We start from the raw sequence: 24,612 nt of genomic DNA, 5'->3' as shown, positions 1-24,612 counted from the left end.
CGATACATGGCACCACATGTACTCGTGGTGAACACTTCCCAATGTGGCGCCTCTTTGGAGCTCTTTCATTGGATAATCTAGGAGGGAATGCTGACATGGCATTCGCTGATGCACCGCCACATCAGCTGCGCTCTTGATATTAAATAATATATTTAAATCATATGTTATTATTCTTCTATTTAGTCTTTTTCTATAGGGTGGCATGTGGCATGATGAGAGCCGTCGATCGCACATGACGAGGAAGAATCTCAGGCAATTATCACATTAAATGCTAGGACAAGTCAGAACCCTAACTGAATGACGTGACCGTGCCGATGAGGATGAGGAGAGAGAAAACTTTAGATTAAATCAATGGCTAAAAATTGTTCAACTTCCAGGCTTGATATCTGACAATCCAGAACTCGGATTGAGGCGAATTTTATGGGTAGCTTCATCTTTTGTCCTCCATCCATCCATATGCATAAAGTGAGCCCTAGATATTTGTAAAAAATATTTTGAAGTTCACTTCATCCTAGAGAGACAAATTAAAAGAAAGTGAAGTTTTGAAGGTCCATCAAGTGTTTCTTGGTGCCTCGAGTGCTTGGAAAGGTTCAACAGAGATGTGGGGAGGTTGATGTGCATCAAGAAGATGATTTGATCCTGGCAGAATATAGGGATCTAAGGTTAGGCTATTTCCCAATATTGAGTCTTCTTCAACACACTTAGGTAATTTAACCATCTTCACCATCCCTCATCTTCATCCATCCCCATCACTCATCCACCGCCGCCACCATCCATTATCAACCACTCTCATTGATTTTGCATTCCCTTTTGCACTATCAAAATCTCGTCACCTATCTCTCCCTTTTCGTTTCAGAAAAATATATATCACTAAGTCTCTCATTTTACTCATTATTCTATCTCATTCTCACTATCCGTTCTACCACGCCTTACGCCCTCTTCTTTGTTTCTTTCTCGTCTGTACATTCTTATAGTCTTCGGGAGCTGCTGTGCAGTAGTCGTCTGTGAAGGGCCAGCAACTCTAGTTGCCCACGTCATCGGTGGGCTCAGTCCATATGGCTGCACAGCCGATTCGGGCCTGGTCCTTCCTGTTTGTGTGTGTCCGGGCTGCCCAGTCATGTCCTTCTCACTCTGTTTGTACCGTTCAAACTCTGTCTGCCTGACCCACCCTACCTGTTTGGGCCCTCTATGCTCGTCCTGTTTAGGCACGATATTGTTGCCGTAGGGATTGATCCGACTCGATCAAAGTATGACTCGATACTATCAGGCGCGAGCCTAACCCGATTGGGTGCAGGCCTAACCTGGTTAGAGTCAGTTCTGACCTGATCATGGTCGACCCCAACTTGGTCTGACTTGGCTGATGTGACCCCGTCGAATATGACCGAGTCAACTTGATCAGAATTGGTCAGGTCAACCCTGCCTACCCAGTCAGAACACACAGAGGCAACCCCGTCAAATTTAACCAAGTCAACTCGGTCCGAATTGGTCGGGTTGACCCTGTCTACCCGGTCAGAACAAGCAGAGGTGACCGCATCAGAGGCGATCGAGTCACCCGATCAGGGTTAATGAGGTTGACTCAATCAATCTTGGTCGTGTCAAGCCGGTCGGACTCCTCCGATTGTGGGCCATTGGTCCCGGTTGACTTAGCGGCCCACATCGTATTATGGGCCATTGGAAAATAGGAAATAAAAAATAGCAAACTAGAATTTATTTCATCAAAATATCTCTTAAAAACTTAAAAGAAAGGGCAAAATTGGTACCAGTGGATGCGTGTCGCAAAGACGAACAATTTGAGCCCAGATTTGGCATGTATTTGGTCTCTAGATCGATTGATATTCAATGTTTAAATTTTTAAAATAAAACTCCCCTTGAATCTTTAATCCATTTGAATATGAGCTTTACTTCTCCGTTTAAGAATACTTCTGAGTCGTGTCCAATGAATTTCAACCTTCCAAATCCATTTAAACAGGTTTCAGCTTGATCGGAGGTCCAATGACTAAGTTACAAGCAAATCAACATTTCAGAGGAGAGAGAAGCTCTAGGGATTTGAAGTTTTTTATTGCGTAACCAAAAAATAGGATTAGTGATTTGTGACATCCAATCATTGATAGCAGATCGTTATGGGATCGCAAGTTGCAATTTCATTATGGCATTTCACGATTCCCTCTCCTCTTATTTTAATCATAGGGTTGACGCCGAAAAATATTAAAAAACACTTCTTTTTTTCAATAAATGCTTCATAGAGATCAAGGAGTGAAGACTTCAAATTTTTCCCTTTTTGACTGGTCAAAGATGATAGTGGGATCCTATGTGTCACGAGACAGTTGGCGCCACATGAACATGTGGCACACATGTGACACTCTTTTATTGGGTATTTAAGGAAGTGTGCTGACATGGTGTGCGCTGACACGCTGGCACATCAGACATGTTTTCCTTTAGTTATTTCTATTATTCTCTCTTGTCTTTTTATTTCAAGGACACGTGGTGTGACATCAGCCATGGATCGAGCACAACATGTAAAAAATTGGGTCATTCATCGCCTCCAATTTCAAGCATTTATTTATTGATATTATTCTCTCGTCTTTTTCTTTCAAGGACACATGGTGTGATGGCAGCCATGGATCGAGCACAACATGTAAAAATTGGGTCATTCATCACCTCCAATTTCCAGCATTAAATGACAACAACCCTAGATTTGCCGCCACGGCGGTGAGGGTGGTGAGTAGAGAGAATATTTAGATGTAATATATGACTAAGAATCTTCCAACTTTCAGGTTTGATATATGACGATCCAAAACTCTAATTGAGCTGAAATCTTAAGGGTAGCTTCATCTTATATTCTCTATCCATCTGTTGGATCTATAAATGTAGCTCCCGATATTTATATAAAACATCTTTAAGCTCACTTCCTCCTAGGGAGGCAAATTGAAAGAAAGTTATGTTTTGAAGGTCCATCAAGGGTGTCTTGTTGTCTTTAGTTCTTGGAGAGGATCAATAGAGAAGTGGGAAGGTTCTGCATCAAGAAGAAGCCTTTATCTCAGCGGAACATATTGATTTAAGGTTAGCCTCTCGCCTTACATCAGTCATTCTTTAAAACATTTAGGTAGATCATCGATTAATCTTATCCATCACTCATATCTATCAGTATCCATCATCCATCCCTATCTACCATCTTCTACCATCCCCCTCGTGTATCACCTAGGTTGTCACGATCTCATAACATGGGGTATTTGATGACTCTAATTATGCCATAAAATAATCAAGGATTTACCGGGCATCAAAGTGCCATTTGCATACATTCAGTCCACATTTGTCATTGTTTTCATGCATTATTTCCATATTTACTAACCCCACTTGATTCTCTGAATCAAGTGGATTAGATCTCACTTTTCTTTTTAACGAGTACAGATGTGGATAAAACACAAGAAGAAGGCATCTGATGAAATGAAGCTTACAAAATTTACAAGGAAAAGCCCTAAAAATCTCCAAGAAGCACTCCAAACAGAAACCTATAAATGGTCTCTTGAAGGATCATTTTGGGGTTGTCCAGAAATTCTGTCAAAACAAGCTAGGGCTTGGAGAAGAGGAGTTCTACAGACCCTCCACAGGTTGATGAGCATTGGAGTTGGGAGGAGAAACAAGCTGAGGCATGACCAGAGCAAGAAGATCATCACCTCGCAGGAAGGAACGTGACACAAGGTTGGTGTGATTGCTGTGGTTTCAGAAAGTCTATTCTCCTCCCTATAAGACAATCTAGGCTAGGCTGGGAAGCATCCATCAGGGTTCTTCCAGCATTCTCCAACCAAAAATTGTTTCTGTTTTAGTCAATCTGAAGTTTTTGTTGTTCAACAAGCGTTCTTTTCCATCTCTCCTTGTTTGATTTCACCACCACCTCAGTATTTCTTGCTCACCTTCAACTCTGTGCAAGCCTCATCCAGTTCTGGTTCAGCTGGAGCAGAGCACAACCAAGGCTACGCTCAGCTAAGCTGAGCACAGCCAAAGTTGTGCCCCGCCAAGCTGCACCCAGCCAAGGCTGTGCGCAGCCAGGGCCGCGCCAGCCAAGGGCCGAGCGCAGCCAGGGCCACGCCCAGCCAGGCCGAGCGCATCCAAGAAACAGGTGCATAGCACCTGTTTGCTTCCTGTGCGCAGAGAGCGTCGCGCGCAGCCACCAGGCCGCGCGCCTCTCCTGCACACGTCCCGCGCACAAGAAGCCGCGCGTGCAGCTCCTGCGCGCGCCCGCACACAAGTAGCGCCGCGCGCAGCCTTCAGGTCGCGTGAAGCTCCTGCGCACGCCCGCGCACAGGGAGCGCCGCGCGCAGCCTTCAGGCCGTGCGCAGCTCCTGCGCACGCCCGCGCACAGGGAGCGCCGACCGCAGCTCCTGCGCATGCCCGCGCACAGGGAACGCCGCGCGCAGCTCCTGCGCACACCTAGTGCAGGGAGAGCTGCACACAGCCACCAGGCCGTGCGCCTTGCTCATAACCGGCCTAAGATTACAGGCTTAGAGCCTTTAATCAATCAAACTGCTCCATAAGCTAAGACGCCGACGTTGAATTCTCCTAATCCAATCTTTAGAGAAGAACTGTCACAGAAGTTAATTAAGTTTGGCATAAACTGAATTGTCCACTGAAGATTTTGCTAAATTGATTCCACGAAAGAACACTCTGCAAAGAATTGATACTTTAGACCAACTTGAAAAGAACTACTATTTTCTTATCGGCTCCCTGTGGATCGACACCTTACTCGCCCTACGGCTGTGAGGTTAATTTTATTGTTGATTAGCTCAAATACTCAAACGACTAACCAGTAAATAACTAGTAAATAACCAGTAAAAAACCCCTAAATTTGAGCTTATCACCCCTATCTATTTATTTAAGAAAACTTAAATCACTCACTTCCCCTTTTTTATCCATTACTTTATTCCTACTTCCATCTTGTTTGATTCCATCGCTTCTACTCCATCCCATCTTTACATCCTCCTAAACTCTATTAAACCCTAAACTAGTGAACCCTAAATTATTAAACCCTAATTCACCTACTTCTTATCATTAATCTGTATCTCATCTCACCTTCACTACCCACGTCTCCCATTATCCTAAGCTCTAGTTCCTACTCACTTGATCACGATCCATTACTAGAATGATACGTGACCTGTCTTCTTAAATTACTGCTACCTCTATCGTGATCACTATCTTCGTCTAATCACAATCTCTATATGTAATACTTCTCACCTTCTAGAATTCACCACATAAAAAGAACTATTTCCCTAAGATATGATCCTTGTGGAGATGACCCTTGCTCATCTATATCTAGATAAATTATTCATGAGTAAAGGTTTATAAATATTATTGATCAAATTCAAATTCACAACAACGTAAATTTACCCTAATTTTTAGTTGATAGTATGCACATAGCTTTTTTTTTACTTGCAAAGAATTAATTATATGTAATCATCAATTTTAATCCTCTTGATGCGTGGTCCTCTGTCTCGATCTTGAAAATTGCATTTATTGTGATTTTAGTGATCTCTTCCTTTTTTTGTCATTCATCCACCTCTCCTTCTACATTACGAAAATGAGAAGCCGTTAGCCTAAGCTTGATCATTTAAGCATTGCGATTTGTGGTGCAACAATGTTACCTTTTTTCACAATGATAATCATTGGGGGAAAAGTTAATTGGTTGCCAGTAGAGTTAATTGAATGGTAACAATTGGCAGGGCAAGAAAATCAATAATTAAAAAAATATATTGTGGTTCACAAAATATAAAAATATATAACATGAGTTGAAAAATAATATTGCTATGAATTTAATTTCACAAAATCCTAAAACATATATTTTTACTCAAATAATTATTTTCTTTAAGAAGATGACGTTAAGGAATCAGTAGAAATACCTAAAAATAAAAAAATAATAGAATATTACTTAATAAATGAACACTGTGAAAACAGGCTTGATAACAAGCACGTATTTCATTTTGATGCAAATAAGTACATAAAGTTCTTTATATTAATATAATAATTAGCATCTTATCAGAAAACTAACACTGTTTTGAACGTGTCATAAATTAATCCAAGCCGATATGAAATAATATATGATCACCTTGAACCACAGTCTAAACATATTACTTGTCTATTCCTTGCACCTACCACTCTTGTGACTTTTTATGGATAAATAAATTATACTTTGTAGTTCTCACGTAGATACTATTTTAACCATAAGAACTTCATCACTCAAAAAGTTCCCCATCATCTGACATCGTCTCCACAGTATGGCTCACTTTCAATTAGATCAAATTTGTAAGTCTAATGGTAATGGAAGGTCATGAAAGTATAATGATGGATCCAGTTCGGATGATTTTTGTTGAATATGACAAATATGGTTATGTTTCAACAATTGAATCATTACGAATCATTCAAACTCACCAGAAATAAAAAAGTTATCATCCTCGAAGTTTGCTAAATTTGTGTATGACTACACAGAACAATGTGCAGAGCTTAAAAAGTTTAGGCTGCAAGCAGACTTCAAAAAGTGCACATTACACTTGGAACATGGCAATGGTCATCAACACCAAGACATTGATCTGGGATGTATATTTTTTTATATGAAATAATTACTTGGAAACTCGTTCCTGTCATAATTGGAGATGTGTTGAGGATATTGCCAATAAATCAAGGATTTGAAATTTAATGCATGACCAGTTTAAGTTTTAAGCTAAAAATGCTCATATCAATATTTCATTGTGGTGTTCAAAGATGAGTAATTAGTTGTATCCAGCCAGTATAATTATAATTGCTCCAATGTTCCAACTGCGTTGCATTGCATTAATGGCTTAAAAAGTTCAATATCTCTAACCAGACGGTATATAATGAATAAACTTAATTGTTGATTAGATAAATTCTGAAATAAATGTGCCGTCTCAGATTTAATAGTCATAAATCTTGAATTTAAGGGAAATAATCTCTGAGCAATTATGTATACTGTAGACGCATACGCCTATGATCTGAATCACAAAAGTGCCCTTTAGTATATACTATGCAAATCAAGATTGCTTGTTAAGGATGGTGGAACATGTTGTGATTACAGGGGAGAATGTAAAGGTAACCTCTCTTTCTCAACTTTCAGCTTTCCTTGGGACCGCTTGTCTTTGATGGGCCTGCTCTCTCAACCATGACATCATAAAGTTGTTTTCCATTCTGCATATGAAACACAAGAATAAATATGAATTTACATAGATCTGATGTATCCAAATTTTAATTATGAATTTACACAAATATGAATAAATATGAAACACAGTTAGGAATTCGATTGCTCACAAAAATCACAGGAAAGAAATGGACTTGTCCCTCTGGCTTTGTCTGCCTCTCCTTAAAGTACACTAAAACTGGGAAACTGGGCCACCATAGCTCCCAGTTTATGAATGTCGAGTACCTGAATGACGGAGGACATTATATTTCAAAAGCTTTCAATATTAAGAACTTTAGAATATCAATAAGAAACAAGAGAAAGAATGCCAAATGATGGAAGTGAACACCGGCATACTCACTTCCAGCGGTTCTTCCCACCAACAAAGACATTTTCGCCTGATTCTTGAAGCTCGCTGCCAACTTTAACTTCCTTCAGAACACCACAGAAAGGAGTTAATATGGGGAAGTGGTTCAAGAAAGGAAGAGAGAGAAGAGAGATGAAATGAAAGAGCAGGGCAGATGGAGAGGAGTAAACAACTCTAGAGGAACACTCTTTCGATTTAAAACATTCATATCATATTTGTTAGCTTTATTGCATATTAAATTTCCCCTATAATTGCATCTTAAACAATATATTCGGACTGATCACCGATTCAGGATGATATTTCCTTTTTTCTATTCATACATACGACTACCAAACCTTTGTTGTAATTTGAGACTATTCTCTCCAAACAAAAATCTTACATAGAAGACCATAAGAAAAAAAAATCCAAAAAAAACAAGCGACGGGGAAGTCAATATTTTATTGACAGGTTGAGCAGGAACTTTGAATTAAAGATCGGTGAAACATTTTGAACATCACATCAATTAAATTCAATTTCAGTTTAACACACCGCAACAAGAAATGCAAGTGACAATAATTATATAGAATTATTGTGATCGTCATACACAAATTTATTCTCGGAATTGAGTTGAAGAAGAGTAGCCAAAGATGTGGAGAACGAACCAGGGCCTCATCGTCAAACACAAATCTTACTCGAGTAGTCTGCAAAAACAAAGTAAACAAATCCATTATATATTTCACATAATATTAGCCAACGTTCGCCACCTTATAAAATTCAATCTTTAATGAAATCTTTGAGAGGCCACCTAAAGTTAACTTTCAAAAGCAGAGTTTCCTTAAATCTCACTTGAAATAATAAAAGCAGTCCAAGAAGAGCAACCGGAGCAGCACCCAATAGATTGTCCTGGTAAACAAGCAAGCCCGAAGTACCTACGCCAGAAAATTCTCAAACTCCAATATAATCGAGTATTTGTCATTTCCACAAAACGAAAATATTAGAGTCGCAACGACTTTTCTGAAAGAAACTGATCATGGGACTTGGCATCAGAATCGGAATTAAAGGGCGAAAAATAAACCCACCAAGAAGAACAAGCGGAATTCTATAGTCTGGATCGGGCACCACGACATCCAGTTTCTTCGCCTTTGTGTTCTGTCGTCCCTGACAAAAAATACGCAGAGAAGTACAAATAAAACTACGCCTCAACAAGCTTCAAAGCAAAAGCATGTCAAAAGAAGGGTAATACGGACGAATATCGCGACTGTAGTGGTGGATTTCCTAGTTGGAAGGGTACTCCTCCAACGGACGATGAGAGAATCGCCCCTTCTCGGGCTCACCCCAAGGAATCGTCTTCTTGTTCCAGAAGAAAAACCTAGGCAAGCCCAAAAACGAAAACGTTCACCAAGTCATGATTAGCTTAGCCACATTGTTTCATCAGCAGCGATCTGAGGGATTCATCGAGACGGAAATTGAAGCAAGGGAATCCAATTGCTCCGTTGAATTCAAATTTAAATAAAGAAGAAGAAGCAGAAGATTGGAGAAAGAAGAGCTTTTTGATCTACCAGGGTGATCAATCGAGGGAAGATGAAATCTTGGAACCGGCAGAAGTGAGAGGGCGGTCGCTGCCATCTTTCGGCTCAGAGAAGAGATGGCCTATCTAGACTTTCCTCTGTATGACTAGTTTAGACCATGCAATACTCTGACCGCTAATTCATACTACTGAACTTTTACTTTTATGATAATTTAAGGCATTCTTTTGCCCCCCACTTGTCAAATACACATTAGTTTAGCCTCTAGTGTAAAACCGGTGTAGCAATTTTTTGGTCTTTCAATGACATTATTTGAAAATGGGCACACACCTAAAATAAATTTTTCCCTCTGTATGACCAGTGTGGACCATTTTACTATTGTTAGTGCTCGTCTACGTACGAGTACAAAGTATTTAGTTTTAAAACCCTGGAATTGTTTATGTAACTTTTGTTGCTTTAAGCCTTTTGTTTTCCCTCATTGTCTGATGTGTTTAGTTTGAAATGTTCCCCTAAGAAATCATAGGTAATATTTGATCACGGAAAATTACAGTGTCCTCTCCAGTTGAATCCATTTAATATTTTTTGGGCTTTTCATTATATGTTTTGTATTTGTACAGAGACATGAAATAAGGGTTTCCCTCAGCTGATGTGATGTATCAATGGATATTTGAAATAGCTGATGGTTATTGTTGGGCCAGTATCTAATACATATGAGAGACAATGTCATGCCTCTCATATGGTTTCTAATACAATTAGTTTTTTTGTAAAAGTAGACATTTGCGTTGCCTTTGAGGATGTGAACCTTTTCAAGCAGAAAATTAGGGGTCACATAATTCATATGAACTTGCATCATAAATTGCGCAACAATGTTATTAACACTTTTTAAAATGAAATATAGTTATTCTTAGTTGTCTTTATTTATTGATCATACAGTTTTTACACGAGGAACCTAATGAATTTTTTCTTCATCTGAGTGGCATCAGGTGACTTAAGAGGCTATGAATTAGGCCTCAAAAGCCTCACGCGATATCTTTAATTGTGACCTGGGTGAAATTCTTTCAGGGATATCTCCTATTTATATGTAATATTATGTTTTCATATAACGTCTAAACTTTGAATATATCTTTTGGTGTGTAAAAGATCATTTGTGTGTGAGCCTCTAGGCCCATGTATTAGTCTAGATAATGACTTCAATGATTAAGTGTCTTTATGTGCCAGCCTTATTCATTTTCTATATCAATTGATAGATGGAGTTGTCGCCCTTTTTGTAGCCAAGCTACACATTGTGTTATAGAATAAATAGAGGAGTATATCATCTCTCTCATATAAACTTATCATCATTAGTTATCGTCGACATTTATTTCAATATCCGTTTGATTTTCTTGTAATGTTTTGGGGTTTGGTCAACCATTATACTTTGATTGGTCATCCTAGTTAATACTCATGTGTTTGGAAATCATAGGAGAACTATTCACTCACATTCCACCACATTGTCTAAAGACTTCATTGGATCGTCTTCCTAGAGACATATCCTCTTAAAATTAGGGAGGATGTTTCCATTTTTACAACTCAATCTCATTAGTATCACATCAGAGCTACGAAGGTTTGAATTTCATAAATTAGAATGCATAGATCACAACCAAAGCACAACCAATCAATCGACATGATGTCTTTGGTGTCTTTTTGTCCAAAGACCACTTACACAAAGGTAACATTAATTAACCTGATTATTAGTGTTGTATGATTTCATTCAGGAATTCATCCAAATTAATTCAGTGAATGCTCTCCACTAAATAACACCCATTGTATTTCTTTAATGTCCACGGTTATCTCTAAAGGTCAGCCATACTCATCATAAGAGTGGGACGAAGATAGTACTATTCTATTTGGACATTTTGATTCCCTTTTTGAGTATCCTTTGACCAGATAAATAGATTTTATGGGTTTCATTGATTACTTGAAATCCTATTTCAAGTAGAGGAATGTGAAAGCAATTCATAATCAACTTAATGAAACTTAGATGAACATATCACCTTTCGAGGAACAAATTCCACCCTTGCCTTTCTCCATGAAAATATTTCTTCAAGCCATTCATGTGTGTGGCCTTCTGATGTATCATTGCTATAAATGTGATGTTAGATCTCCTGTTCACCTTCACCAACTCTCCTTGAAGATCTTATAAATCTACTCATCATCCAATCACACCAGTGAAAGGAATGATTTGACAAGAAGATAATATGGGCACCTAAAATGGGTGACCCTTTATTTATACTTATTTTATAAATTTTCTTAAAAGCCCTTATAAATTAAGTATATCCACCAACATCCATAGAACTTGTGTGTTTGATCCTCTAGGCCCATATATTAGTCTAGCAAGTAACTTTTATGAAATAAAAATATTAATTTGTCAGCCATATTAGTTAACTATATCAGCATATAGATTAACTAATCAATGATCGATCAAACCGTATTGATAGATTCAATTTTCAGCCCATGGGGTGCCAAGCTACACCTCATGCTCCACAAAATTCAAAATTTATATATTAGATTATATTCTATCATTGGTCACCCAATACATAGAATCATTCTTCCTCCGGAGACTCCCAAATGACTTTGGGTATGGTAAACTGCGAAACCCTCATCTGTCATTCCAGTCACCAGTAATGCATAGCGAGGATCCATAAGTAATATCTTCTCCCATATATTTCCTACACTTCCCAACATTTTATTGTATATTCTTCCATGAGGCAACCTCTTCTTATACCGAGCGCAGAAGATGTCATCTTGACCACTCAATGGCCTTTATGTTCTTCTTGTTAAATCTGAGCTATGACTAGTTTGAATCTGATGATTAGGGACTCCATTCATAGCCGTCTGTCCACTTAATGTCTTTGGTACTTCCAAGTTTTTAAAACAAGTGCATTAAGCAAGATGCATAAGAGCATTATAAAACAAGTGCATTAAGCAGATGTGCTACCATATGGTTCAGAAGGCTATGGAGAGACTTATGAGGATAAAATAAATCATTAAAAAATTAAAACATATACCAAAACATCCATTTTAAAAATAAGTGGGTAAAGGGAGACATATATACTCCTAACAAAGACTAAATATGAAATAATAAAAAAGGTTACCAGTGTCACAAGGAACCACAAAGTTTTTCAAAAAAATCTCCCTACATTTTCATGGATAGATGGCTCAAGAGTTTTCTCGTGACTTACATTTATAGAGTTAGAAGGAACTACAGTTACACTTGACAATGACAACAAAATAACAAGATCTTTTCTTGTGGGTGACAATTCTGCTAACTTATAAAATCTTTACCTAAATTTGAAATCAGGGGACTATCAGGCAGATACAGGACACGAGTCCCCTTTAACTTTTAATCATTTTGAATATGGTAAAGATATCATAAAAAGTTCAGAATTTTCTTGAATAAACTCCACTACATGATGAGTGTATTGAATTTGACTTTGATTCCCACAACATGTCACAACCTTTGTAAACCTTAACAAATCTTGATACAATGAATTGAAACTGTCATGTTTGTTACACAATTTTCAAAAGTATTTACATAGGTATTTTATTTTTATTCCAATTTGCAGTCCAAAATAACATTTATGTATACTTTGCTTGAAAGTTTGTATTAAAACTTAGTACATAGCTCTCCCCGTTAGTTACCAATTAAAGTACATATGAAGAAGGCTTATTCATCCATAAATAAATGTCGATAAGGTGTTCCACTACAGTGAATGTGGAATTTGCATACTGAACTATGAGTTTTTAAATTTAAAGTCTTAGCTAGAAGGGTTTGTTGATTTGTCTCAAGATCAAACACCAATTTAATCACTCCATAAGCTCATCCCTAGTCAGAGCAGATGTCAAATTATAATTTGTTCCCTTATTTTGGGTGTTAACTGACTTTTGACTGTTAGTTGAAATGTGCTTGCTTATTCAATTCTAGTCATAACACGCCAACTAAAGTGCATTAGTCAACGCCTATTTATCAAAGAAGTATTTAGTGAATAATCACCAAATATCACTTCACTAATGATCACGGCAACCAATCATAACTATCAATTGTACAGCCACTATAAAGCTTCTGACCTTGGAAGAATGCTGTTGACGCTTTTTTCACATGATCATATTTGATATCTCTTAAAAAAACTCAGACCACAATCCTTGGATGAGAAAGTCCAGTGAACTTTTGTGAAATAATAGTCCAGCAAGCTCCGTGGCTAAAATATTTGTTGTAAAACATTATCCAATTGATTACGTCCCTCGTAAATATGAATATATGTGTTTCAATATGTCAACTCGGACTTCAAAACTAGCACAGTATGGACACACTAAGAGAGGTTTGTGTGCATGTCATCTGAAGGTTGTGGTGCATGTCAGATGTGAGCTATTGTCTTCACAAAAGCAAGTCTCAACGTGGTATTTATTCTGTTTACAAGTAATTTTTAACACTTTAACACTTTTTTGCATCATTTGCCTTTATTATGTTTAAGTAATTTGCAGGGACGTCTAGAATAATTAAGACATCTATTACCCTTTTACACTGCAGACAATACACCAAAATCTGGCAAGCTAAAGGCTATGCATTTTTTTTAATTTCCAAGGTCGAATAACAATATCGTACACGTAAGCAAAACATGCTGCTGAGGCATCCGATGACCTCAGATCAAGCGGATCATCTAAAACAGACAAATCCAAAGAACATGTACATATATATAAATTTCAGTATACCATAGTTTAAATGGTCAAGAATGCAAACAAATTAGCCAAGCATAAGGCCTTCTGGAGTCGAGGTATCACATGACCCATGATCAGAAAAGAATCCACAAGTTCAACATACTTTTTTATATCTACTTACTTTTCAAAAGTGAGAAAAGTCAAATCATAAAAATGGATAAATCAGCCGTACATGAAGGCATCGTACTTGCAAACGTGCCATATTATCCCAAATTCACTAAATCCTCCAAAATACACTAATTCCACCGACATGCAGGTAAATATATTAAACATGAATTCATAAATTAACGAAGCATGAGACCATTATGCCACTAAGAGGTACGAGAGAACCCCACAAATCCAACCAACATATTTCTATCCTAAGCATAGAAAATATGAGTCCAGTAGATCAAGACAGCGTCAATTGCAAGAAAAAAAAAACCAAGGGTTGGAGGTACAGCACCTGGGTGGGTAGTCTGCCCTAATTGCTACAGCAACCAGGCCTCTTCACAGCTGAGACATCATCCTTGATGTTGATCTTCTCACCCTTGCCGGGAGCAGAGGCCGAGGCATCGTCCCCCGCGTCCACTGGCTTCTTGCTCACAATTCGATAGATCTGTGTGAGCACCTCGGCGAATGCCGCCTCCACGTTGGTGGCCTCCAGTGCAGAGGTCTCCATGAAGTAGAGGGACTCGCGCTCGGAAAATTCCTTGCCATCGTCAGTTGGAATGGCGACGAGGTGGCGCAGGTCGGACTTGTTGCCGATGAGCATGACGACAATGTTGGGATCAGTGTGGTCTCTCAGCTCCTTTAGCCATCGTTCTACGTTCTCGAATGTCGTCCGGCGCGTCACGTCATAGACCAGCAGTGCCCCCACTGCCCCTCTGTAGTAGGCGCTGGTAATAGCGCGATACCTGCACGAACAGATGAAAGACATATTTTAGAGGTATGGATGAAGGGGATGATTTTAGCGGGTTCATGGAAGATGATAAAGCTTAGTAGGTTTCCAGATGAAAGGCCACATTTTGATAAAGATTACAGATTAGACGAGGACCTTAACATAACTCCCAAAGTTTGAGAGTGAACTTTAGACTTTCTGAAATACTGCAGAAAGAAGAGCAACCCCAACAAGATAAATCAATCCTATCTACATAGGATGTCAATTCTATGGGTTAAATGCGAAGTGATTAAATTCAAGAAGGTTGATCTCAGACTCAGCCTCAGAATAGACTACCAGATTAGAGCAGTTTTCTAGAGCTTCCCTAGGAGGAAGGAAAAACACAGAAAAAGCATCCATTATGTAGAAGATAGGGGATCAATGAATCAGTAGGTGATTGGTAATTGTGCCCCGAGAGAAGAAAATAGCAAAAATCCCAGAAGCCAACCAAATAAAATATATATTGACAAATTTTTGCTTTCTAGAACTAGCAATAATCGTTTACCTAGAGAGGAATACAAGATTTAGTAGTTTCCATCCTCTGAACAACAAGTATAAAGAAAAAACATCGAAAGTAGAAAGCCCTGCATGTGACAAACATGTAGCATAGACTCAACGAAACAGATCAGCTGGAAGGCTCGATTTTACAGAGACCCAATGTTCGACGCAGAGTTCAGACAATAAAAAATCAAATAAAAAGGTAAAACTCCGATCCAAGGACAGAAGAACACGAAGCTTCGGATCGATTCGGTCAAGATCCAAGCAGATTCAAACGCCCCCAGGAAGCACAAGCTCAAAAGAACCACCGAATCGCAATCATCGACAAAGAAAATGGGGGATACCACCGCAAAGATACCTCTCCTGGCCTGCGGTGTCCCAAATCTGGGCCTTAATGACTTTGCCGTCGACGTTGAGGCTACGCGTGGCGAACTCCACCCCGATCGTGGACTTGGACTCGAGATTGAACTCGTTCCTGGTGAATCTCGACAGCAGATTCGATTTACCCACGCCGGAATCCCCAATCAGAACCACCTTGAACAGGTAATCGTAGTCGTCCTCCGCCCTGTACCCCGCCATAGCTTCTCTGCCCACTCTGCCTGCTCGATTCTGGGCAGAGAAGAGACGAACTCGACGAACAGCAACAGAGATCAGAGATCCGATCCGACGAGTACGATCTTCAGAGGAAGGGCAGCAGCGCCGCGCTTCTAATGAAGCTTTGCAAGAACAGCGGCGCAGATCGGGTCGAGAAGAGGGAGAGGCGCTCTTCAGAAGATCCTCGTGAGGGGTATGTTCGTCATTCCCTTCCCGATTCTACTTTCCTCTGTAAACAAAGGAAGTGCCTTCATACGTTGCGGCTTGCATGCGTACGGTGTTCTGTGGTGATCGGCTCGTTGAAGGATGGATTTGGACGACTGCGTATGAAATTAGGTGTGTATCAATTTTGAGGAACATGGAGTTGGGGGTCTGGTTAATATAAGGTGGAGAAGTAAACGCCCTTATGGTAATATAAAATTACTGAAAAGCCACTCAGTCGGACAGGTTGGGCCCAGGAAATATGGGGGCCGCATTAATGACACAATCACCTCCTTGGAATCCCTTTGAGAACCAAAACACAATAATATACTGGTATAATGGTATGGGTGTCTTTAGGGTTTGATAATACCTGTACTGTCCTGCTGTTTATCAACGACCTAAATCTTATCTAAAGTTCGGTCTCGTCCGGGCTGGTAATGTTGACTAGTCAACATCAAAATCAAAGGAAAAGTAAAAGAAAAATATCATGGAAGAAGAAGAAAAAAAAACAAAGAAGAAGAGAAGCAGTGCTCGAGCCAACCACCGGTTAAGAGAGGGGAGGGGAGTCGCCAAAACACCCAAGGGGGTTGGGGTTGACCAAAATTGAGTCCTGGTCCAGTATGACCCTCGGCCCAGATCTGGACGACTAGGCAGTCCACCCTGAAATGGCAGACTGCAGATCCCAGTTCGATCTTCTCAACAATCCCCAGTCCAAACTGGTCAACTTGAGGTGTCTCATCTCTATGGAAAACATGCACTAGTAGTTGAGGGTTAGGTTAAAAACCATCTCGGTATTAATAATGATTATTCAGTTGAGTCTTTCCCATATGGCAATCATTACCTCTCATTAGTATCTCAGCACAAATGGTTACAAGATCAAACATCCTCATCATGTGCCCATACGCAAAAAAAGTGCCAATGATAGATATTATGTTCCTATCAAGCCTATCACAGATTAACAGAAACAAATATTTGTCAATGATTATTCTCGTGTGATGTTTACAATGTAGTTGTTGAATATATGCAACGACTAAGTGAATGACATACAGTCATATTACAATGACTCCACGTCTTTAAATCTGTATTCTATTTAGTCATATTCAAATGGTACTTAAGACATACATAAAATATCTACAAAGAATAGCTCCATTTAATACTATTTATATGATTATTATGACTGCTTCTGTGGCCATTATTGTATACACATAAAATATAGCAAGTGGTCTTCAGAGAAAGAGTTCAATGAATTATTCCATAGGAATCCTTGAATGGTATAATACTTAAACGTCAATTAGGTTGATTCATATCACAATCGTGAACTAATCCTCAGACCTAGGACACCTTAAATATATTGTGAATAGATGATCATGTTTCGACTACAATTTACAAGTCCATAATCATAGGAATTAAATTAATGTTTGCTTGCAATATAGAAGGAATGATGTGAAGATGATTGTATGCTCAAGATGGGATCATCCACCCTTTATATAGGAGGAGATTAACTCAAGTAAGAACATGCATTGAATTCTATAACCAAGGTAGTGGAAATATTAGAGAATAGATTATCCAAAGATCTCTGTTTATGCATTAGTACTAACTATAATGATGTTTTACGGTTTGGCACTTAACCATCCCTAGTTCGTTTGTGGGCCGTGTGAGGATATTGTGACAGGTAATAGGTATAGGATCACTAATGATGGTAAATGTTCCATGAGGGAGTTAATACAATACTCTATATCTTCTTGAGAATGAGGTGTAGCTTGGCACCACACAAACTGGGAAATTAGACCAATTTATCCGCAGGAAGTGATCATGAATTAGTTAATCTATCTCCAATTTTGGGTCATTCAAGTTATTAACTAGATAAATACACGGGCCTAGAGGGTCAAATGCACAACATCCATGGATGTTGGAAGATAAACTTAAGTTATAATATTTTTTAAAAAAATATCTAGAACAAGGATACATAGGAAGGAATCTCGTTTTAGGTGCCCATGCCAGACAGATCTGGGAGCCCGCCACCTTTATTCTCCCATGAAGTTCAAAAAGGATATTCACCATTTGTGTGATTGTACGGAGACATCTAGAGGTCGTGTATGTGAACAACTCAAAATTGCTTTGTTAAGGAAGAATGAGAGAGCAGGATCAGTTCTAAATTAGATGATTCAATCATCTCTCATTTTATATTTAGATCCAGTTGGACTTATCTGAATTTTATTGAGAGAACCATGTTCTAGAAGTCAATCAAACCCAAAAAACCCGAAAAACCTTGTTGCCTTGAGTTATTCAATTACAAAACACTTATGTACGGATCCCATTTGCAAAACTCAAACATGAATAAACTTGTTTTCCAATGCAAAGTTAAAGTTTCCACTTTGGAGATATTCTCAAAATGTTCTTTTGGATTAACTAAAAAAAGTTCAAATCCGAGAGACCAGTGAATTTCAATATGATTGTATTCAATTGACTGATTTAGAGTATGAACTTTTGAGAAAAAAACAGTGGATGTTTATATAATTGTATTCAATTGAATTTATTTAATTTCAATAAATTAAATATAAAATGAAAGTTACCCAAAATCATATGATCTTCAATATTATCACTTTATACTTTTATGCAAGGACTAGTAAAACTCAAGATCAGGACTGTACATTGATTGCATGATGGTTTCATGTATACTTACGATATGTTGAGTCAAACCAAATATTTAATATTGTGGGCAGATGAATTTGGTGTTCAGTTGTACAGTCTGCAAAGTGATCACCATGAATTCTAGAGCATGTACCATTTTTTAGATTGATGGCTTTGATTACAATTATATGTTAATGTTTAGTATAACATAAAATTATATGAATTTTATATAGATATCGATGAGAAAATCATAGAAATATATGAAATCATATTCTATACGAAAATTTTCTAAATTTATTAGGATCAAACTGAAGTCAATATTTATAAAATTTTAAAATATTTTATACAACAGTTTTCAATAGGTTTACAAAGTTAAGTCAAAGGAAGGTTATTAAAAGCTAAAAGGAAAATTTGTGTAGACTGACATACTATGTTTGGATGACTTAGATCTTTTTATCGACTCCATAAAATGATGAATCCCATTGAAAATATCAAATTTATTTTTCATTTATAGGTCTAAGGATTAATCTTAGAGGGGAAATATAAATAAGTCATATAATATTTTACTAAATCAAAACTAAGTGATGTGTTCAAATATCTGACATCCAAATTAAGATCTCACTGTTGACTAAAAGGGGGGTGAATTAGTGTACTTTTGTATTTATGTGATCTAATTGTCCTTTTATTATTCCTTGTTTAATATTGTCTCTCAAGCACTCTTCTCACCTTAACACAGTATTTTACCCTACTTGGGGGCAAAAAAGTGCCCTTAATGCAGCCGCGGGAGATTGTCTAGATCTCTGGACAGTCACAGGCTCAAAGGCCCAGTGAAATTCCGATAAAAACCACAATTCACTATATGCTGGGTGAGTGTCACTCTCGCCTTACAATTACACTTAAGTCAAGAATTAGGAAACTAGAGACGTCTCCTCCACAACACCACGGAGCTCCTAACGTCCACCCTCCTTGTCCTGACCCAAGCTAATCTTCTCAGCCTCGGTGACCACCTACTTGCAATAGAAAAAAGCACAATCTTCCCTAGTTGACCATTGGTCAACACACTAACTTCTTAGATTTACCAATTTTAGTCCAAATATATTTCCTAAATAAATAGATCAAAAGACACTAGACTATCAACTTCAGAGTGATAAGTCACTTCCAGTCAAGTTCAAGTTGATATTATCTAATGTAATATGGATCAAATATAGAATCTTAATAATCAATTTCAATCAAAACAGAATCGTAGAATGAACCCTATTGGAAATTCAAATTCAATTCAATAATTCAAGTCAAAGCTAATAAGCTCACGTGATCAATTAAAGTCTAAAAACAATCTCAATTTACGTCAATTGTCTTAATCTTATTCAATCAATTATGAATGATCAACAGTAATCGATAAAGTCAAAATCAAGTCGATTTTACAGATTGATTAAATTTTCTCCACAATGTGATCAATTGAAACTAGATATACTTGATGTGATTAATTATGATTAAATCAATGATAACATCAAATATGATCAATTGAAATTGATCCAGAATTAAATGTGATCAATTTAGAATAATGGATGTGATCGATTTCAATTTACCTAATGAGAGAAAAATAATGTCGGTCGATTCCAATCAATGTTATGATTGAATCTATTAATCAATTAATCAGAAGTAATCAAGTCAAAATTAGGCACACCAGATGAGATGAAATATTATCAAAATAATGACCGAAATAAATATGATCAATTTTTCAATCAAATTTCTGATTGAAATGAATTAACAAATAGAATCAGTTGAAGAGTATGGTCACAATCAGATTAATTGAATTGATATGAAATGATAAAATTCAACTAACAGTTAATGTCGAATCAAATTATGTGTTATGATCAAATTATATGAGTGCACTGACTTGATGAAGTTAAGCAAATATGATGTGGATAAGATGAATGATTAACGATAGATTGATTCTCACAAAGTTGATTTAAGAAGAATGCATTTCAGAGTAGATAACTGATGATTTAAATCTGGATAATCAGCTCAGTCTTCAAGTTATTGAATCAAGAATTTTAGAATCGAATTAGGAAAATCAATGTCAACTTTCAACTATTTGGTTTCAGGGATCAAAAATAGAAAAGTCAATTTAGAATTTCAGATTAGTAATCCAAAAAAATTCAAATACCCAATTCTGAATTACAGATTAAAGAATCGAATTGGAATTGTCAATTTCAGATTTCAGATTAGTAAACTCAAATTCGAATATTCAATTTTGAATTTCAGATTTGAGAATCAACAAATATAAAATGAGTGATGAATAATCTGAATTACTTATATCAGAACTTCGATTCAAGATGCAGATCACAGGTTGAAACTATTATTATATTCACAACAAGATTATCAGAATTGAATCAATTAACCAATATCTCAGGAATAAGGATTCGAAAATATCAATAGCAGTTATTATGAAACGATCTCACCAGTCTTTATGAATGCAGATCCCAAAGAGTGAATGTTGAATCAATCCACCAACAAAGCCCCAATTTCTTGAAGCTTGAAGCCCTCAAGCAAGAACAGATCTCAGATCCCAAGGTGAGCATGAAATTTTGGAGAGAGAGTGGGCGCCGAAAAAAGTGAGCACGTTTTTAAAAAAAGGTGCTGAAAAAGGTATTATATATATCATATTTTATTTTATATCAAAAAAGTAAAGTAGGAGGAATGGTTAAAGGCCCTCCTATTCAAAATAAACTCGTGAGGTCTTGGGTTCAAAACTCAAAACAACCCTACATATATATTTAATATTTTTTAAACCAATTTTATATTAATAAAAACATTATTATTTATCAAATCAAATAATAGTACTCTTTCAACTACTTAAGTAACCTGCATCAAGAAGGATTAATTACTCATTAAATTCAAAATGTTGATAAAACATTAAAACTTACCTGAACAAATTTTTATTCTTGTGAAGATCCAACACTCACCTCTTGAATGAAACTAAGATGATATTTTTGAAAAAAAGTTATAATTGGAGGTATAGGATAGGAGAAGGGATGAGGGAAATAAAGGGATAGAGAGATATATGTTGATGAGTGTTGCATTAGAACCCATGGTTCAATATGAAAATGTTGCATTATTTATAGGAATTCATTCAATGATTTTTCATTGGAAATGAATCTTTTCCCTTACGATTTATTCCTATACTTCAGATTTTTGCACATTATATTTTCTGATGAGTTTTATTGGTTTGTGCTTCTACTGTTTCACTCAGAAAGTGTCATATTTTAATTTGTTTGTTAGTTAATTCCAAAAATATTATTATTATTAGTAATATATTATTTGACCTGGATAGAAGCTGAAGTCAAGCCATTCAACAGAACTAGTTTGGAGTATGATTCAAGCTACTCATGTAAAGTTTACATCAAACATGCCTATTGAATGATCATTGTGCAATTCAAACCCCTGGTTTCCTGAGACCCTCTTATAATATCAGCCCCGAGAGAGGTTGCACTTATTTCTTGACCATTCAAATTTGGTCCACAGTAGAGGCTTGATCACTAAGTAACAGATAGATCATTGCTGGTGCACACAGAAAAAATGCAAGTTGATCTCAACATTTGTTTTACTAACATAGATTAGCATGTTGACTTTAATTACTTTGCACCCTGGTTGTTGCGGTGAGGGATAGAGTCAAGTTCATGCGACTTTCCAGCTTCAATACAAGCAGATCGGTTTGTAACATCTCAAACGTGGTATTCACCAAAGCATTTTTTTGCTTTTAATAAATCAAATATATAACATTATTAAGTAAGTAAATCAGATAACTAGCAGACCTTCAATCACCATCAAATCTAGAAAAATCTGCTTCACTATAGGCACAAATTGGAGATATTGAAATATTTTGGGCTCAATTTTTTATCCGGAAATTTGCCAAATAAAATGCAGCTTTCTTGTGATGATGGGTTTCACATCTATTGACAGGTCAGTTCACAATGAAACCAACTTTAGGGCAAGGTCAAAGTAGCATATTGCAAGGCTCCCACCATTCAGGAATAGTGCCTTTGGTCCATAACTTGTGGAGGCATGTGGTGGTGATGCTTAAGTGTATGTTGTGGAGCCTAGTTTGGAGATTTTTGTATGTATACATTTTTGAATGTCAAGCACAGTCATATTTCTCTTTGATTAGTCAAATGCCCCAAAAACAGTTAGCATGCCCTTGATAACATGATAAATGCATGGGTATTTACATAGATTTTATATGATTTTTTATTATTAATTTGGAATTTATCATGTTATTATTTGAATTAACTGAATATTTATACATTAGCTATAAATTCCAATTGTGCACATTATGGTTATTTTTAATTAACCTCCTTGACTTATTTCAAGTGAAGAAGTTTTATTACTAATGAGTATTTTGTAGTTCCACATGTGCAGAAATTTACAGGAATGAGAAGATACAATTCTTAAGGAGTTGGAGAATTTTTGGGAGCTTAGCGATTCTACAAAGGAGCTTGAAAGGATCAAATGGTGTTGTGGGCCTTCAAAAGAGAAATCAGGGGGAGATGGGCCACAAACTGAACTGCCTATTGGGCTCTCAAATGCCTTACAAAGAAAGAAGCTAAAGTTTACAAAAGGAAGCTCTCAACCCATGGAGAAAAAAGTGGCAAAATAGCAAGAAAAGAGAATATAAAATGTCCAAATGGATATTTTAGTAATTCTTTCTATGTATAAATACTCTTTTTCTCCCTCATTTCCCCTCATTCTGGACGTGCTCTAGTAATTAGCTGGCCAGGAGGACAAGGCATTTTCAGAATCGAGGTTGTTCAAAGTGCTTGATGTAAGTTTGTTGAAGTTTTCTCTTGATCTCATCTCTTGTTTGCATTGAAAAATGCCTGATCCTGGCAAAATATAAGGATACAGACCTGATAGAAAGCATTGAGGGCTCAATAAGCTTGAATAAAGGATTTAGGAACCTAGATTTCTATTTTCCCATCATTATCTATCCATTACCCCTTTAAATTCATCACTTTCCCACTCTAAACATCTGTTTTTCCTACTTTCTCTCTATAATCGAATCTTTCACTCTCTAAACCTTCATCCATATCCCTAATTTGTTCCCCCAAAATTTCATAAAAGATCTCCACCATTTACACCTTCAAACTCCTTTTACACCCTTTCTTCACTTTTTCTCTCTATCTCCTCATTTGTACCACTTTCTTACTCTAGAGCATTTTCTTTCTCTCTCTAAAGTATATCACTATCTCTCCATAGATTCTCCATCGTTCCCCACTTTAAATCCCCAAAAAATTAGTTTTTACCCTTCAAAATTTGTGTTTTTCCTCTCACCGCCTTTGTCGTGCGGCGGTGTGTGCTACACAGCAGCGCTTGGGCCAGTGCGAGTGCCTTCCGCCCGCCGGTCACATGCATGCACAGCCATGCGAGCGCTGGGCAGAAGGGCACTCCTTCAGATATTTTATATGTTTTTATTTGTATTTTGGCTTCAGTTTAAATCATATAAAATTTAATAAATTAACTAAAAACCCATAAAAATACCAGAAATTATATTTCTCACTTTTAGCTTCATTTCCTTCATTACAAGCTTAAGAAAATTCCAAAATTAAGTTTCTGCCTATCTGTGGATCAAGCCCTTACTTGCCCCTTCTGAAGGGCATGTAGCGGAAGGGACCCAAACGGGTTCAAAATGGTCAAATCCCCCATTTTAATTTAATTAGTTTTTTTCAATGTTTTAAAAGTATTAAAAAAATAATAATAAATCCCCAAAATTACTATGATTAATTTCTAGTGATTTTAACATTAAAAAATTCTAAAACATCTCTAATTATTGTATTTGTTATTTCTAGTGGTGTTTGGTGTAAATTTAATTCAGGACAATTCTGAAAATATTTATTTTAAATTTCAGGTAATAATTAAAATTATAAAAATTAATATAAAATATTTTTGTGTTTTGAATTATATTTTG

General features: G+C 37.0%; 2 protein-coding genes across 2 annotated transcripts; both read right to left on the bottom strand.

The window, feature by feature from the left end:
- Nucleotides 1–6,999: 6,999 nt before the first annotated feature.
- LOC144709781 (uncharacterized) lies at nt 7,000–9,243 on the bottom strand. The gene is made up of 8 exons (XM_078583424.1): nt 9,086–9,243; nt 8,774–8,895; nt 8,606–8,684; nt 8,373–8,455; nt 8,189–8,227; nt 7,542–7,612; nt 7,312–7,426; nt 7,000–7,191 (listed from the first exon to the last, which is right to left on the bottom strand). Exons 1-8 carry the CDS (start codon nt 9,150–9,152, stop codon nt 7,117–7,119), a joined length of 651 nt encoding a protein of 216 aa, XP_078439550.1. The 5' UTR covers nt 9,153–9,243; the 3' UTR covers nt 7,000–7,116.
- Nucleotides 9,244–14,143: 4,900 nt separating this feature from the next.
- On the bottom strand, nt 14,144–15,969 carry LOC144709284 (ras-related protein RIC2). Its single transcript, XM_078582781.1, has 2 exons — nt 15,580–15,969; nt 14,144–14,700 (listed from the first exon to the last, which is right to left on the bottom strand). Exons 1-2 carry the CDS (start codon nt 15,798–15,800, stop codon nt 14,268–14,270), a joined length of 654 nt encoding a protein of 217 aa, XP_078438907.1. The 5' UTR covers nt 15,801–15,969; the 3' UTR covers nt 14,144–14,267.
- Between the last annotated feature and the right edge of the window lie 8,643 nt (nt 15,970–24,612).

This window comes from Wolffia australiana, chromosome 11 (assembly GCF_029677425.1).
Source record: "Wolffia australiana isolate 7733 chromosome 11, ASM2967742v1".
Taxonomy (NCBI): Eukaryota; Viridiplantae; Streptophyta; class Magnoliopsida; order Alismatales; family Araceae; genus Wolffia; species Wolffia australiana.
The sequence above is the reverse complement of the archived record's forward strand: the minus strand, read 5'-3'. Positions and strand labels throughout refer to the sequence as shown.

Coding starts and splice junctions, on each gene's coding strand:
- LOC144709781 (XM_078583424.1), bottom strand. CDS start 9,152: ATGGCAGCGACCGCCCTCTCACTTCTGCCGGTTCCAAGATTTCATCTT. Junction 8,685..8,773: donor CCACTACAGTCGCGATATTC/GTCCGTATTACC, acceptor ATTTTTTGTCAG/GGACGACAGAACACAAAGGC. Junction 7,192..7,311: donor ATTTCTTTCCTGTGATTTTT/GTGAGCAATCGA, acceptor TTTCATATGCAG/AATGGAAAACAACTTTATGA.
- LOC144709284 (XM_078582781.1), bottom strand. CDS start 15,800: ATGGCGGGGTACAGGGCGGAGGACGACTACGATTACCTGTTCAAGGTG. Junction 14,701..15,579: donor GACACCGCAGGCCAGGAGAG/GTATCTTTGCGG, acceptor CTGTTCGTGCAG/GTATCGCGCTATTACCAGCG.